This window comes from Malurus melanocephalus, unplaced genomic scaffold (genome assembly GCF_030028575.1).
Source record: "Malurus melanocephalus ecotype Western Australia unplaced genomic scaffold, MMel_1.1 scaffold_66, whole genome shotgun sequence".
Classification (NCBI taxonomy): domain Eukaryota; kingdom Metazoa; phylum Chordata; class Aves; order Passeriformes; family Maluridae; genus Malurus; species Malurus melanocephalus.
In genome coordinates this window covers 683,577-701,770 of record NW_026623298.1, presented here as the reverse complement: position 1 = coordinate 701,770, position 18,194 = coordinate 683,577, and the positions used below count along the sequence as shown (strand labels likewise).

Sequence of the window (18,194 nt, the reverse complement as noted above, 5' to 3'; positions counted from 1 at the left end):
TTTCTTTTCAATAACTTTAATGCTGTTTTGACAGTCAGACTGAAGTCAGCACTTCAGTGCATTCTGTTTAGCATCTCAGAACTGAAAGAAGTAATTGAACMATATAGGGATTAAAGAAATATCTTTATTGTTTTTCACTACTCARTTTACAATTAGACATGTTAAAGGACTTTCGTTAAAACTACTGATATTAATTTAATGTAAACAATGACCATTTTGTGCAATGTGTGCCACCCAAWGCATCAAGAACAGCTATAGAATCAGAATGGTCAAGTGATTTCCATGGTAATTTGCACAGTAGGTTTCTTCTACAAATCCATTCTACAAACATAATAAAAAAATAGGAATGTTTTCATAAAAATAAATATTTCCCATCTAACTGAAGACTGCAACAYAGAACAAAAAATTCAGGTAATTGAGTTGGGGGGGGATCCTTAATCACTTCTCACATTCACCCATTTCTGGTGTTACATTTTTCTTACCTTTTACAAAACACTGATACAAGACAAAATTTAATATTTTAGTGATCGCTTTTTTACTTGTGAATACTTCAAAAGCCTCTGATCAATAAACATAAAAACATCAAAAAGTTTAGTTAATAAGTAAAACCAAATCTTAATTATACATGCAACTCAGAAGAATTCAGAAACAATTAATAATTTGGACTACCCTGCTTAAGGTTCATTAAATTTACTTYACTATTTTAGTAACCACAATTGCARAAATAAATCTTYTGTGCAGTCCTTTCAAYTGCTTATTGTTAAAGAAAATTTCATGAGAAACAAAAAGGAGACAAGGTCATGCTTTTAAATCTCAGACAAGTTGTATCCTGCTTTTGAATGACAAAACTTAGAAGCTACAGCTAAGAACCTGTYGAAGGCCTTATTCTAAAAAATTGATTTTCCAGAAGTCCAAGTTCATTTCCTACTTTTAACAAAATTCATCCCTTAAAAGTTACCAATTCAATGTATTTTCAGCTACCAGTAGGGCACTGTTTGAAGATTATGAAATAGGTAACATATGACACTGAATTCCATTACTGTCAATCTGACATGCAYTACAGAAACAGTGATTAAATTGCTGCAGAAATAAAAATGATACACATCATGTTTGCTCATTAGATTTCTAAAGTAAATTTTTTAATATTTATTTTTGCAATGTGAGAATTACCATCAACTAAGGCAGATGGGAGTTTCCCTTTTYCCCAAATAGGCTTTTCAGAAAGCCTTCACTAGGAAATTATTAACGAAAATATTTCAAGAACTGTTCTATTCAGAYAACACAACTGTCAGGTCTAACACATTGTTTTTAATGCTGTGAGATTCTGTTCACACCTCCTCTTTTGAGATTTTTTTAAAATGCTGCCTTGCTTTCAAATTTAGGTCTGACCAATAGGTTTCAGGCCTAGTGTGCCAATAGATGCTCATCAGCCACCATCTATCACTTTGGTACAAGCATTTCTGTAGGTTGTGGAATAGAACAGAAAGCAGAACTTCCATTTAGTATCCTGGGACATCTTTGCTATGAAAAGAGAGAAAGACTACTTCACCTGGAACCTTCGTTAGAATGGACTTCTCTTTTTCTTTAATCCAACAAAGTTTATCAGAGCTCTACATAAACAAAGCCTGGAAATCTCAGGTGTATCCCCTATCTCTTCTTCCCCTCTTAGTCACTAGGGCCACAAGATTATCATATGGATTTTTCCCCCTATTCACATTTATAAATTCCAGAAGGTTCATTTAAATAAATACAAGCAAACTTAACCAAATCTTGATTTGATTACACAAAGCGATTTCTGGTCTTCTKATYCCCCTGAATCCATCATTTTAATTCACTGATGGTTTTCTTGAAAGGCTCAAAGGTTTGCTCATATTAATACTTACTGTAATAAATGGCATGCAAAAGTTAATTACATTTTTAAGGATTTGTCTGAATGTTTTGGTCATTTCTGTAAGCRACATAATAATACTGAGAATTAAACATAAGAGAAGTAAAGTGTAATGGTCTGCTTTAAAAGAAAAAAGGCTGCACCATGTTCTTAGTGACATAGTGAGACGAATTAATTTTATTGCACCTTCTTAGCCTCCTTCCAAAGGGTACCATAGCATCAACCTGGATTCAAGTATTCTTCAGAGATGCTGGTACTGTCAGGTGATCAACTCCAAGTTTAATACTAATACAATTACTTAAGCAACAATACTATCTTTTAATTTTAAGGTGCCCAATAATACATTTTACCTAAGTACCTSGTAAACTTAACTGACACCACAGACTGCTGTCAAACCAAGGAAAAAGCTGTTCAGAGAACTGCTAAACAGCTTCTTTTGAAGCTTATATTACTAAAAGAGCTAAACTTYGCTGTTTGCTCTCATCACACTCTCAGCAGTTCACTTCTGGCCAGTGACTTATTCTTGGTACCAGTGCTAGTATTTATGAAGCCACACGATAAATCTGGTTGKAGAAAAGCAATCCAAATCCAGACTAATACTCCCTTACTTTTTCTTTCCCCCAAAGAAAAATGTTGCTCATGCCACRAGGCAGGACAAATCTTAAAATATAGATGTTACTGCCATTATATTGGTTCCTATGCAAGTTATCTTGCTCGTGGAATCCACCCGAATCACASAAGGAATATAATTCTGAAAAATTGTTTCTCTGTACAAAGTCTAGCCCTCTTAATTTTCAAAAAGGACTAGTTAATGGTCACAATACATTTCTTAGTAAAACCTGAAAAAATCCCACATTATTTAAAAATTCCCTTAATATATACCAGTTTATTACATTTGCATCAGAAAAGCAAAATAGTATGTATAATCCAGGTAATTGAGGTCATATGTATAAAAATTTATTAGACATCACAGCTTAAGTTCTCCATGAGAACACTACATACCACTTTTGTGAAATCCCTGAACTCAATTTTCATTTTTATGTTTCCAAGCAGAGATGTTGCAAGTTGCGTTTTGACCAAATACTGTGCTATGTGTTTTGGCTTTTTGGAAACAGGATTGCTTCTCTGGAGATTTTGCTCTCAGCAACTGATTGTCCTTTTGGCTTAAAACAGAACACTCCTAGAAAAAGAAAGAAAAAGTTAATTTTAAAACCATTTTAACRGAATTTTCCAAAAGAAACAAGATCCAAGCTTACTCTCAGCAAATTTCAAATATAATAAGTACCTTAAGTACTAACCCTACCCTTCTGAAATAAGAAAGAAATTAAGTAACACGTGTGCTCTACATAGATCTTTGAAACATGCTGTCTGCAAGAACCACCTCATTTCAAGAGCTCATGTGCTTTGAATGAGCTAGACTTGAATCTTTCAGCTAGCAACGTCTGTGCTTTTTTCTTTTCATTCCCTGGGGATTCTCATTTGTAAGAGTTGAATGAACCACTTAATGCCTTCACACTTTAATCCTAATCTAAAATTCAAAATTTGGTTTAGTCAGGATCCAGCAGTTCAAAGACTAACAGTGGGAAAAGGCAGCTGGATGACATTGGCAAGTCCCTCTAGGACAAGTTTGATACCAGACAGTTGATTCTGGTAAGTRCATTCACACAAAAAATCCGTGTTGAACAGGATGATTGGGGCAGGATCTTTGATGGGTATTTTTAGAAGTTAATGACAATATATCCATCTATTCTTCTTGTAAGGCATATTAGTCCTAGTCTTAAATGAGCAGAGTTTAAAATTTGATGTCAGTGATCTGTAAGACACCATCAATCTTGCACTYCACCTTGTCAGAGAAGTGGCTTTTAGCATGTCACATACAGAAGCGAAGTCAGGGCTGAATAGGCTTACTTGAGGTTTTTTTTATAATCTGGTACTAATAATGGTTGGTACTCTCTTCTCTTCAAGGACTTTCAAGACAGAGCAGACCATAAACTACTAAGTTTGTAGCACCAAGACACCATAATTACTGAGAGGAGATGATCTTTGCTCTTTTCTCCAAAGAAACTAGCCTTGCTTCCAATGCTTTGGAAGAAGTAGAACTCCTTCCTGTTGGCCACAAGATTAAGGGGTTAGGAGCCTTGCTAGATATGTTTTTGGTAATTTGTTTTTCAGATAGGTCACCAAAAGGCTTGTGATCAAAAGACTRTACCCATGCAGAAAGTTCCCCACCAAGTCAGCAAGCCAGGTATGGTCTAGGAAACTTGACATTAAGTTTATAAAAATTAGTGGCAGATAATTTTTCCCCAGAAATAYCCTTCTCCACAGGTACATGTTTAAAAACTTAGCAATAAATGAAGCAAYAAGAACAAAAGCATCAAAAATAAGAGGCAAACTACACAAGTCATAAGCAGCCTCACTATTACTCTTCATGCATATACCTCAGTTTCCCCCAAAACAACCTTTGCTTTTATCATAAAACATTAATTTTATTGCCAGCTTAAGATATTTCTCCTGCATTTATTCAACATAGTATCTCAAATGATGCTACATTAACATCTTTTTTATCACCTGACAGTCTCTCCCTTCAGGCTYCCTGAAACCAAAAAAAATGGGGAATGGTTGCTTTAGATGAGAAGCCAATCACTTTTTTAACCACAATTTAACTCCTACCTTTGTTCTAAGCAGCTGAGATTTATTCTGAAACATGACAGTATTCACATCATTTTCTTTGCAACTGTTTTCAGTCCCTGCAGTATCCATAATGCTGCTTCCACAAGTCTGTGTATTGTAACCACTGTCCACCTGAAATCAAAAAGCAGGGCTTGAAAAATGTACTGTAATTTAACACAAATAAATCSCTTGGATACCTGGTATGATTTGCATTTGATTAACAGTACTTAATCCAACAAACCAACTATGACCAGTTAATAACAAAAGCAAATTGTAAGCAGGTCTGTGAGAATTAGTCTGGATTAAGTTAAATATGCTACTGTGCATAGCAACACAAAAATCATTTTAATTGCTATACTAACTCCACTGAAAAGAGGGTATTGGGGGAAGGGATAAAAGTCATAATACTGCCTGCGTGCCATATGCAATAAGAGAAAGTAACCATTACTGCCAGATTAGTACGTGTATTCCAAGTTATGTTGAGCTCAGTTTTACAGAGAAACAAAAATGTTTATTTTTACCTGAATACTACTGTTGTCACAAGGAATTGCACTGCTTTCTGCAAGAGGTGACATGCACATGCGAGAGCTTTCAATACTGAAAGTAATGCCTGTCATAAAGCTGGTCATTGGCGTATTGCTACTGCCACTTGTTTCTTTTATCCAAGTGTTTTCCTCTGACACTTCAGCTGCATCAGCCATGTCTACAGTATTGCTTTCCTTTAAGCCTTCTATATCCTGAAAGGATGACAACCTTTGGTGACAACCTTCTGAGTGATCTGGTGCAACAGACATAGTTGCCACCACAAGATGTGTACCAYGTGCAAAAGTATCACTGTCTTCCTGCCGTAAGTTTATTCCATTATCCATTTCTGGGAACTGAGCTTCTGCTGGGCAAGCATTTTCCTTGTCATCCTCATCCTGATTCTCAACTGCAATTGGTATTCTAATGACAGAAGTCTGATATGGGGTAGTCCCTCTACAGCCTCCAAGCCTCATGGGAGAGCAATTTTTAATTGGAGAACAACCATCTATGTAAGGACTTCTTGTACTTGGGGGTGTCATTCTATTTGAGGAAGAAGGAATATCTGGAGAACGAAATGTAAATTTTCTTTGGTCTGAAAAAAAAGAGCAAAGTTTAGCTYCACCTAACATCTGACAAAACCTCATCCTTCACAAAGCACTATAGCCTATTGAATAATTTATAGCCAACTACAGAGTATTTCACTGACCGTTGTCTCCCAACCAAACAAACATCCCCAAAAACCAAACCAACCACCCATACATTTCAACTACCATGATAAAGGTGGGTTTTTAGCCCATTTTTACCACCGAATTTGCTTTCTTATGACATGATTTGCTATATTGGAGACCTTGTATTTTCAAATATCATTAGTATACAGTATTCAAAGGAAAATGTGTGAAGGCTGGTTCCATATTTTCCTGAACAAGTATCAATACACAATCTACAGGTATTTAAATTTTTGGCAGCAATGAAGTTTAAGATCAAACAAGTGAGAAAACATCTATGAAATTTCTACATATAATGGTGTAAAATAGGATTAATCAAAATGTGTAAAAATCATGTATGAACAAGGCATTAAGCCTTATCAGGGATGGACACAGCATGAAACACATTTTTTAGAGCAATGAGGGCACAAAATGTTTGCGATTTCTTCACTAGTCATTTAATTTCAAATAATCTTCATGATGGCAGGATTTGAAAGCTCAAGCTAAACATTCTTTGCCCACTGACATTAAAACACTTCAAGTTGGATCAAATCAAATTGTAACCTCAGTTCATGCACATGGCTTTAAAATCCCTCCCACACGAAATTAACCCTTTTAACTTCTTTTCCTTCCTATTAGGTCTCAATGCCTTCTTCTAAAATATTTTCTCTATTTGATCTGTTGCAAGCATACACATTTCATTGTTTCACATATTTCACTGCTAAACAGCAAATACATCATATAGGAGGAGACTGCTGGTCTGCTGAGCACAGGAACTTGTCTCCAAACAGAAGGAGGTTCCACTAAGTGTTTAGAAGTTTTTATAATAAATATATACTGCTCAAGATAGAGTAATACATATACAATTAAACTATACCTGAGAGTGGTGTTTTCCTTATGTGAAAAGCAATTGGTGAAAAAGCAGGAGAACCAAGATGTGCAGGAGACCCCTCTGAAAACGTGGGACTGGTTATACTTCCCAGGCTATAAGCTCTTGTGCCTCCCTGAATAGGACTTGATGAAAACTGACCCTTCAGAATAAAAAAAAAAAAATCAAAACCATAGACAATTATTTTCATAATGTAAACCTTGCCTAGTATGTATATATAWAAATGCTGTAACTAAAAAGCTTAATATGGTAACTGGGGATACTAATCCTTTACAATGACAATGTCTATCATTAGTCTAGCCTAAATACTCCAACTGCAGGTCTTCACCTGGACCTTATGCCTTTACACAGAACAAAAGAGCAATAGACTCAAACTGTCACATAACACCAACTAGGACTTATCCATTATATTTTAAGAATTATGAGAAACGTAAATAGAGAATTAATGTTATCCATGTATCTACTCAAATGTTTAAATTTCTTACTCATATCAATGCAGTTGAAAGTAAGCCACTATTTATATTTTAAAGTAATCCATGTTAACTACTTAATTAAGCAGCAGACAAAAGACAAAAGTATTTCTCCTTAAGGAAAGAGAATAGCAGTCACAACCTTAAGACTATCATGCAAAAAACCAAACCAAACAAAAACAAATCAACGAAACAACAAAAAAACCCAACCAAACAATAACCAAAAAAAACCCCAAGCCAAAACCAAACCAAACCCCACCCACATAACTTCTGGAATAATAATTATATTATAGGAATTCTTTACTAGGTTACCTTTTTTTTAAGCTACACTATCGCAGTGTAGGTAGGTTTTTCCCATGCAATTCAGCCACCAAACAAATGAAACCATATCACCTAAACCACTTCAGCTGCGCTATGTCCACATGGGGATAAGGTTCATTTTGCTTAATTTAAAAAACGGGCATTATATTCTGTGTTCTAATAAATGTCTATTCATCTGAAAACTCTGGCCAATGGGAAAGAAAAAAGCATATTTAGCATTGCACTTCAAAGATTCACAAATCATTTCTTCCACTATAAATGTGTTTATGAGATGTAAGGGAAATAATTATATCACATGTTCATATCAACTATATTGTAGACAGTAGTTCAGGGATTATAACAGGACTTTTTTGTATACACATTTTATGAAAAAAGAGAAATGTTTCAACATGCTTTCAGCAAGTCTTTTGTATGTTTTAATTGCTACTGCCTTTTCATAACAAAATTAAAACACAATTCCCTATATAAAAGAAGAGCAGCATAAAATAATTTGAAATAATAAAAAGTCAGTAATATATTCTTTCAAGTCTTTCTTATTTTGTTCACTTTTTTTTCAGAATTTGAAATTTGAAAGACACAAATTAAAAATCAAGAAACCAAACCACCAYCTTTCAGTCTAACACCTACTCTCATTAAGTATACCTCACCCAGCCCACCAAACAGGCTACTTACTGAACTCGATGTGTCTAGAGGGCTTCTGCAGCGGACTGGAGATAATTCTATTGAACAAAGCACTCCAAGTGGCTGACTACCACGTGGACTATGCAGAGAAGGGGACAAACATGCAGATACATTCCCATTTTCTTCTAAAAACAGCTTTCTTCTGAGTGATGAAGAACTCAGATTTTCCTGAGACTGATCTGCAAATTCATCATTTCTAATATATTCACCTAGAAATGTGGTGGGAGAAATTGTTTCCAGTAAGAACGCAGAAAACCCCGCAACATTTCTCTACAGAGACATATATAATTAAATTAAAACATTTAATCCAATACAGCAACTAATTAATCTAATTAGGCACCAATCCCAAAGGATTTCTTACCATCCCTTGAAGAAGTCAACTCTGTTTACTAAGGTTCATTCTACCTCTGCCTGTCATACCTTAACACTAAAAAAACATTATGTGTACTCAACTGTCTTTTCCCAGAACTGTATTATTTCTCACATCTGACTGTAAAACAGGGATTATTTTACTACCCAAGCAAACCTAGACTCTTTTCCAGATCTCCCATATGCTTTGATGGACTTCATAATACATCCAGAGGSAAACCAGATTAGACTTAAAGAAAGTTCAAGCAATTAGCAGCTTACAGTAGGAAAGCACAAACTAAGACCTATTAAAATATGATCAGATTTACCAGATTATTTTAGATTTTTTGCTCTTTTTCTGTTCTAATTGGATATTCCTTTTAGGAGAAATTTTTCATGAACTCTCAAACTATGTGTTTATGGAAGCATTTGTTAAACAAAAAACAAAGGCAATAGATACGGTCCTGTTTTGTTGGCAGTTAGGGTTAACCCACAGTTCAGGCTCTGAATTTCAGTACCAGGATAGGAGCATGCAGCCAAAATGCTCTGAGCTGGCTGCACCCAGCATTCCCACCTACGAACTGCAAGATCAGGCTCTTCCAGCCCCCTTGCCAGAGAAAGTAGCAGCAATTGCTTGATGTAGCACTTTCAATCAGTTAATTGGGACTCTTGTCTCCTCAGTCAGCAGTCTGGGCTTTTTTGCCATCACACAGCATCCAGTCCCCTCCATGGTTTCAGGTACACTAAAGGCAGAGTTACAGCCCAGCTCCACTCAAGGCAAGGTTGAGCTTTGAGCCTCCTGGMCAGCAACTGCAAACCAAAGATCTCTGTGCTAAGATAAATTACTGCTCCATTTGGGGGAGGCACAAGGTACCTTCTGCTTACTACCTTTCAGGCATTCAGAATTCTTAACCAATTTCATAGAATCATAGAGCATCCTGAGTTGGAAGGGACACATGGGGATCTTTGAAGTTCAACTCCTGGCTTGGCACAGGASCTYCCAAGAGTCACACCATGTGCCTGAGAGCATCRTCCAAATGCTTCTTGAACTCTCTTGGATTGCTGCTGTGACTGCTTTCCTGGAGAGCCTATTCCAGTGCCCAACCACCCTCTGGGTGATAAATTTTTTCCTCATATCCAATGTAACTCCCCAACACAGCTTAGACCATTCCCAAGGTCCTGTCTCTGGTCACCAGAGGGAAGAGATCAGTGCCTGCCCCTCCTCTTCCCCTCATGAGGAAATTGCAGACTGCAATGAGGTCTCCCCTCMGTCTCCTCTGGGCTGAACAACTTCCAGTTGTTCTTCAAATGCCTCCTTTTTTTAATCATTATGTCCACACATAGTATTTAAGTCACACATACCACGCAATATGCAGTAACTATTTAGAACACATACTTAAAACTTTCATTCATATATTTTGTTTTCAATATTTCACAAGACAAACACCCAGCAAACAATACAAAACCAAGTTTTCTATTTAGACATCCATAATTAAATGTAGATATTGCAATGACATACCTAGTATTTTCTCTAAATTGAAATCCACTGGCAAAGACAGTACTGTCTGACAAGCAGCTGCAATGAATAAAACAAACAAAATTAGCTGACAGTGACCTTTTACTAAAGCTGTGGAAACAAAAATTCACTTTCAAATTGCACTGCAATTGAGCTATTTAAATTACAGTTGCAATAAGGAAAAGCGTTAATTAACATAACGATTCTGATTTGACAACACTACATGCAGCACACTAGGCTTAGACATAAAACCCGAGAGTTTTAAGAATGCCTCTCCAGAGCTTTTGTATTAACTGAGAAGAGGTCTCTGAAGAAAGGAAGAATTCAAAAGAAAACGGCAGAAGAATCAAAATACCCTGGGAAAAAACACTACCTATTTATCTAAAATGATGCAGTTTAAAAKATATATTAACATTTYTAATATTTATTTGGCRCAGAAAATAATCATGATTCTCTATYCCRAACCAATCCMACACATTAAAGGTTTTATGAAACTGRATWTTACTTGTAAACCTGAAGTTTACATTCACTTTTTAATCCAGAAAWGTACATACACCAAGTTGGAAGAAAYGCACTCCAGTCTACAAGGGACTTAATTTTTCACTTGAAAAAATATAATAGAGTATAATAGAATTAAATTAGTATGAGAAATAGATATTAAAATTAATAGTAACATACAGTTAAAAACTATTTCTACAGAAATATTAACAAACAAATAATTCCTTTTTGAAATTGAATAACCATTAAAAATGGTTTATTTTTCTTCAGAGAAAGTGTGTAATTTTAGGCATTGCCTTTTACTCACCATTGCTTCTCCCAGAGTGCAAGCTTAGCTGTCTTCCAATTGGAGAAATGTTATTTATATCTATGGCTGTAAAACACAGAACTTAAATTTAAACATGCACTGCATAGAGTGCATTTAAATGTTAAATTTAAACATGCACTGCATAGAGTTTTGAAATGTAGCAATGTTAAGCTAGAATATTTTGCATCAAAGTTCAGAAGACATTAGAAACGAGTACTGAAAAAAGGTTACCATTATAGCCGAAAATTTCAGCACGTTTCTATTCCAAAGAAAGGTCAGTGAAAGAGCATCAATACTGCTCAAAACTTTTGTCTCCTCSTCTCTCTAAACAGAGCTTTAAAACAAACTAGTTCGTGCTTAGCTAAACAGGCTGTGTTCAAGTAAATACATTTCCAGAAAATCATTCAGTCTGGACTGGAGAAAGGTGAAGAAACACTTCATCTTTTTATATACAGCTRAAGAACACATTAGACCAATTTCTTCCATCGTTCTCTTCACCAGATCTTGGATTATGCCTGTGTTYTCTGCCCCTAAAGTGACAATCTTACAACTGACAATTAAAAATACACCATCCACAAGCTGCATCTCCTTGAAAAAAAAATTAACTGCTTAACCTTTTCCAAATTTTGCAAAATCTCCACTTAAGACTTTCAAACCAAACAACAGGGGATACAAACAAAATCTTTATAGCTGACATTTGTCCATCTTGTAATCCATTTGCTATTCTGCTGGTTATATAAAAGAGAATTAAGAATAAAATCTAACAGTGGCATAAATGAAATAAACTTAGAAAACCCACAACTAGTGGCAGTGAGCTAGCAGGACACTAAGATGACAACAGGAATTCATGCCTTAAGGGTAAAAGAACATAGAATTCCATTTCCAATATGCTTATATGGTGAGGAAGGCAGTTGGAACAATATGTGCACATATCTGAAGAAAAACATGAAGTAGAAGACTTGGCTTTTACCAGTGTCAATACAGCAAAGTTACATGCATAAATTAAACCGGTTGCAGACAGGTTATTAAAGTAGAAAGATTTAAGAACAAGGACCAGGAATAACAAAAAAGAAAAATTATGAAAGACTTTCAATCAATAAATAGTTTTTAAACAAAGAAAGCACTTGGAGCCAACAGCTGAAATCAATCAGTTGTGACATATTTTATCATTGGTTCTTAAAATTTAAATTGAGGTTGAAAAAAACAGTTATGCTTGATAATTTCTCCAAAAGCTACATTATTTTGGGTGGACACACAAAAGCAACTTACATTTAGTTGAATTAAACTGAGAAACTTGCTTGCCTTCATGTTCAATCCAAGGAGAAGGAACTATGAGCTTTTTTGTGAAAAACTGGAATAGAATAAAAACAAACCATCTCAGYATATTTTAAAATTTTCAACTTAAATTTAGTACCCTGAACAAGAAAAAAACTGTAGAACATTTCATTATTTTAGGCCCAAAGAGGTTAAAGAAAAAAAATTGACTTGAAAACCCCTATGTTTTTTATGACACATAGCATTTCAGATCTTTCAAGTCTCCAGAGTGAAAACTATACACAACTTTCAATTAACAATAATTATTCATTTAAAAATTGAATTGTCACTACCATGCTTCTTCCACAGAAGTTTAAAATAGTTTTTTAAATTTTCAGTTTGTTAAGTTTTATTTTGACAATTGAGCTATTTCACAGAAGTGATAAAGAGACACTGCAGTAAAAGTGATTAACCAAAGCTTTTTGGCAACATTATTAGTGTTAGTGTATTTGGCTAAATGGGTTAGTGGTAAAACACTTATGAGTACTTCAGTCTTTTTCTRTGAGCCAGCTTTGTCTATCATCACATTGCACTGTGGAACACCCTGATGCTGACGAGATGAACGCTACTGCAAAGTTTCAAGAAACACATGGCAAATCCTGTTCTCACAATAAATGCAAGACTTCTAATAAATGAAAAAAAAACCAACTCTGTCTAATAAAAAAAATACCCGTTTAATAAAAATTATGCCTGTAATAGTTGCGTGTTTCAAGCTGTTCAGCTGCATAATCTATTAGGTTATACCTCACAAGGTGGAAATTTTTTTAACACAATTTAGAACAGTACATCTTAGCTGCAGGTCAACTACACAGCTTCTTTACAGATWCATAAAACATACTTTTGTTTGTAGAGAGAAACTGATGGACTTGCCAAACAAAGCTGTATTTTTTTTTAATTGAAATAACATTGAAGATTTCTGTAGTGCATATTTTAAACACTTTACTTTTCCTCCTCTGCTAGACAAATGAATAGCAAAAAATAAAATGAAAAATGGATGGAAAGATACAAGCTACAAGAACAAACTCTTCCACCCAACTAAAGAGACTTTGGAAGAAATAAAAAACCCCAAAAATTCTGCAATATTTTTAAAAATGCAGCATCACTCTAACAGTTAGTAAAAATCCCCAAATTCTTAATCATTATTTTTAACCTGAAGTARACTATTTGTAAGAGTTATATTATAGCTATATTACCACTAGCCAAGAAACATCAAAGAAAACAAATCTGTTTTGACCTATGTTTGTCTGAAAGAAGATGGGGAAGAAGAGTGTGGRTTCCAACTACAACTGCAAGGGATGAGGGTTGAAAATTACTTTCTTACTGAAATATAACAGGCTTCTGGGTTTTGAAATCCTGTAACAGACAAGGATCTTTTCTGTAGACAAAACAAATCAATATTTGATAGCACCAAGTTTTATTACCTCCTCAATAGCTTTTTGCCTTCTATCTTCTGTCTCCTTATCAGTTCTAAGCAACAAATGAAAAACAATTCAATTATCAAAACTATCACACAAGTAGGAAAAAATGTAAAGGCCAGCCATATAATAATTTATAGATACTCAATTAATTGCACTAAACTCTAAATCTTACGGTGTTTTTACACTTACGTGCAATAATCTCAAACTATAAATTTATATATAGAAATGCACTTCTCAATTTCAAGTTGATTTGAAAAAGATTTGCAAATATTATSTTTACTCAGCATGTCTGGACAAAAATGTAACAATAACTGATCTTCCAAAATAATTATTAATATATTTTATATATTTCATATTAATATATTTTCCTGTTAAAGATAAGATTAGACTTGCACTATAAACCCACACACAATAAAAAATAAAGATGTAACAAATTAAAGGGCAACTGAAGACAATCCCTGAATTTGCACACTCAAATTCCTGACACATCCCAATTTCCCAGCAGAGTTCTCTCTAGCCAAATACCTAGTCTGCCACATTTTCTTCATTATAGAATACAGTATCATATTTCAGTTTCTAACAAGAAATATATTCCCTTATGCAGCTTTCAACTTAGTTTTTAAATAAATAAATTGTAGTTACTTCAGTTACCTCATGATGTACGAGTTTCTATATTTACATTTCCTCTAATGGTCATCTTCAAGCCTGACTTTCAGTTGCTACTATGTAATTTATTGTAAAATTTTTGAAGCTTAATAGTGTTCATCATTGTCTTAGCTGAACCACACAACACTTTCATACAGTTAGTATACCTGAATTGCCCCCGAATAATTTTAGAAATCAGATCTTATTAGCTACACAAGCACACACAGATGTGCCAAACACATAAACTCTCACAGCTCTCTCTTTTATGCTTATCAGACTTTGAATATATCTGCAATGTTTGGACATGCCACCTTCAGTTATGTCTGCCTRGACAATGCTAAACAGTTCTGTGGAGACACTTGCAGAGTTGTTGTACCAAAAAAAAAGAAGCACACAATCATTTTATGTATATATATATATGCAATGAAACGTGCAAGAATGGATATAAAAAAGCTACACAGATGATTAAAAAAAAAAAAGGAATCACTGCATGAAACAGTGGGACTGAAAGGACCCACTGAGACAACACATTTCTATCTRTGGGCCATATCACTTATCACTGGAATTTTCACCCAAACCATCTACATTRAAGCTAGTTTGTCTGAATAAGGTTCMAGAAACAATGTAATCAACTCCYTAAAAACATAAGGTTTAATAATGTMTAAGAAGCATCAGAATCTGAAAYCKATTGGCTRCTAGAGGAAGGGCAGAAAGACCTGGTGATTCAGATACAGCTGAGGACAGTTATAGTCCTACAGCTTTTATTATTCAAAAAGAGAGATGTAGGTTCAGTCAGACATGCTGTAGGTTCAGTGAGTCTACCTCACAGTATTTTTTACTTTGARGGTGTTGAAACACWGGAACAGGTTGCTTGGAGAGATGGTAGATGCCCCATCCCTGGAAACATTCAAGATCMAGGTGGGTGGGACTCTGAGCAACCGAATCTAGACAGGGTTGGTTTATTATTCTATTCCTGCAGTGCTTCATGCCAYGAAGAGCAATTCTTTGTGCAAGTTTGTAACTGAGAAATGTACAGGAGAGTCTACAGGATTCACCATTAAGGCYTCCCCTTGCCTACTTCCACATGGCATGTCATTCTCTTCTACCAGTGTGCAAAATTATCACTCAAGTTCCAAACTCCAAGACTGCGTTACTTTACCTATTTTCCTTATATGAGTTATTTTCAGAGAAAGGAAAAAAGTGATAAGGTCCCCAAAATACTTCAAGTAACTAGCACTAGTCCCCCCTCCTTCACATTAAGTCTAATCTATACCTTCCAAAGAGAGTACTGGCTTCCTCAGCCAGCTTCCCCAGGTCTACCCTTCTGCAGGAGCTCCAAAGACGACTCASTATGGAGCACTCTGAGAAGGTAAATTGTGTAGTAACTAGGAGCAAAAAAGGTAACATGGTAACAATCACTGGCAAGACATTTTCTTCCTTCCACTAACTGCTTTCATCTGGCTGTCTTCCAAACTGCAGAGTGGATCAGCAGATCTTAACATTAAAAGGAAGCAACACAGAGGCAGCCTCATCTAAATATTGTATCCACATAATGTAAAAAATTAYGTTAAAAGATATGAATAAAAGTCATTAATGCTATGCTAAAATGTTAATAAAACAGAAGAATAGTCTTCTAGTATTGAAGTTAAGTTAGCTGCAAAAAAAGAAACACTAAGTTACCTAGCATGGCTCAAATACATTCCTTGACGTCGAATGTCTTCCGAGTCAATTTCCACAGGATTTATTAGAGCAAGCTGATCAATAGACCATCTAAATTTTCCTGGTGTCTAAAAAAAGAAATGRGCATCTTAATGCTTGCTATTCTAAAAAGATAAAAATAAAACTACAGGACAAATCTCAATGGAACAATACAATCATAGCTTCCATATAGTTTCTGTCAAAGACAATCTAAAGTGTTCCTATTTAAAAAAAAAAAGAGTAAGTCAGTAAGGCTTCTTATCCTGGTAATGGTTTTGCAATGATTTAAAAGATAGTATTAAGTGGAAGGTTATAGCTGGTATTTCCAAATTGAGGTGTCAATTTCTTCTCAATTTCTGARGACAGGTCTACTAAAGATAACTTGGGATAAAATTAAATTGCTTCTTGATTGCCCAATTCAAACTGTGGTTCCATGAAAACCCAGTATCCATACCTAATCCAAGTTTTCCAAATAATAAAGCAGTCTTCCTTTCACTCCCCATTTCTAAGACAGACTTGCAAGGCCATGTACGTCCTGCAAAGTCTCCCTCATAAATKCCATGCATAGTTCATAACAAAATCTAATTCAGAAATAAAGCAGTTTCACCCCTTTATTTAACAATTACAAAGTAGTGCTCAAATATATTTAGAAAATTACCTACCAAGTGAGTCGTTTTTGTTTCACTAGCACAGTATCATCTCTACTGCTTATCAGAAAATAATTTCAACTGTGAGCCAGTATGTCAGTTGCAACTAATAAAACCGTTTTAGATACACAAAATAATTAACTTTACTACACAAACAYCTTACAATAAAAGTGTGACCAGGTTTTATTTGCAACCAGCCTGCATAGCTGTTAAGTAGAAAATGTTTTTTTCTACTTTAAGTGGGACCAGTGCACCACATCCAACAACTGTTCTTTATCTACTTTCTRCTGGTTTTCGCACTCAATCACTAATATTTAAAGACAAAATAAATATAGGAAGGGAGGAAGACTCCATGACAATATTAGTATTTACAAGCAGCATAGTTCTGTAAAGAGAAGAAACACTCAAGTGCCACCAAAATTCCTTAGCTTGGTATGTGAAAGTACACTAAATAAAATACCCTTTTTAATGCATTTGAAAATATTRGATGTATTTTAATAAAATACTAYATAGTTACATATATATTAGATATATATATAACTATATCTGTACAGMTACACAACTGAAGACTAGCTCTTACAGATGAGGATTTTGTTGACTTAAAAACCGAAGGACTGGAGACAATCTGCTCCTGCAGAGTGYAATAATCACTGGGACTTTCAAAAGGATTCAGGATTGGAACTCGTCCTGGAGTTTCTGGTGTTATCTGCATTTTAGCTTCTCCTGTATCACCCATAACACTAAGCTATACCTGAAAACGAGAGAGGGAGAACAAAATTAAGGAAAACAATGAAATCATACTTTTGACATTTTAGGGTCACCCTGAAGCCCTTGGAAGGGAGGATTAATACTTTTAAGTAATATTTCAAAAATTAACACAAACGAAATTAGCAATGGCTTAGACTTACTGACATAAAGTTGATAAATAAGGCTGGTATGATCAATTACAAACAAATAGAAACTATGAAAACTAGATAAGAAAGAACATGAAAACGGGGATTAAAAAAAAACAAACAAGCAAACATCGAAACAACAAGTAAACAAAACAAAAAAAAAGCAAAAAAAAAATCCAACAAAAAACCAAAAATTCCACAACCAACCACCAAGAGAGAAAACGGCCGTCGTGCCTCCACAGGGGCAGCCCGGCAGCTCCCGGCTGCGGTGCCGCCCGAGCAGCAATAACGCCCCGGGCAGGTCCCGCTCCGCCCGGGCGCTAAAACCGCCCGCCCTCCGCCTCAACGGGCCGGGGGCAGCCCCAGCCCTCGCGGGGCTCCGGCGGCGGCTCCGCTCCGCTCCCTCCCGTTGGAGGCACCTCCCGGGCCCGGGCGGCTCCCGCGCCTCCGGCCGCAACRGGGACGGGAGCCCCGGGGGAAGCACCCCTGCTCAGACCCTTCTCACACTTCTCCCCGGGACGGTGCCACCGCGCCGAGCCGCTCGCCGCTCCCCGAGCCCCCGCCGCCGAGGAGGCGATGCCGGGGATGATGGTGGGAATGCCGGTAAGCCGGGAATGCCGGGGCTCCGAGCGCCGCCACCTGCCGCCCTTACCGGGCTGCCGCCGCCGCGCCGCTCCCGCCCCGCCGCGCCGGGCGTCCCTTTAACCAGCCCCGCCTCCTCCGCCCACTCTGACCAATCACAACGCGCGGTGTGCGCCACCG

General features: G+C 36.1%; 1 protein-coding gene across 3 annotated transcripts; it reads right to left on the bottom strand.

Annotated features, from left to right (window-relative positions):
- Positions 1-92: 92 nt before the first annotated feature.
- BORA (BORA aurora kinase A activator) lies at positions 93-18,141 on the bottom strand. 3 transcript variants are annotated; one of them, XM_057366469.1, is made up of 12 exons: positions 18,085-18,141; positions 17,120-17,290; positions 15,875-15,981; positions 13,553-13,598; positions 12,087-12,168; positions 10,818-10,883; positions 10,016-10,072; positions 8,140-8,357; positions 6,665-6,818; positions 5,080-5,675; positions 4,559-4,690; positions 93-3,068 (listed from the first exon to the last, which is right to left on the bottom strand). In XM_057366469.1, exons 2-12 carry the CDS (start codon positions 17,273-17,275, stop codon positions 2,913-2,915), a joined length of 1,770 nt encoding a protein of 589 aa, XP_057222452.1. In that variant the 5' UTR covers positions 17,276-17,290; positions 18,085-18,141; the 3' UTR covers positions 93-2,912. The 3 variants fall into 3 exon arrangements, with proteins under 3 accessions (XP_057222452.1, XP_057222450.1, XP_057222451.1); XM_057366467.1 differs by having other exon boundaries at positions 17,640-18,115; XM_057366468.1 differs by having other exon boundaries at positions 17,940-18,115.
- Between the last annotated feature and the right edge of the window lie 53 nt (positions 18,142-18,194).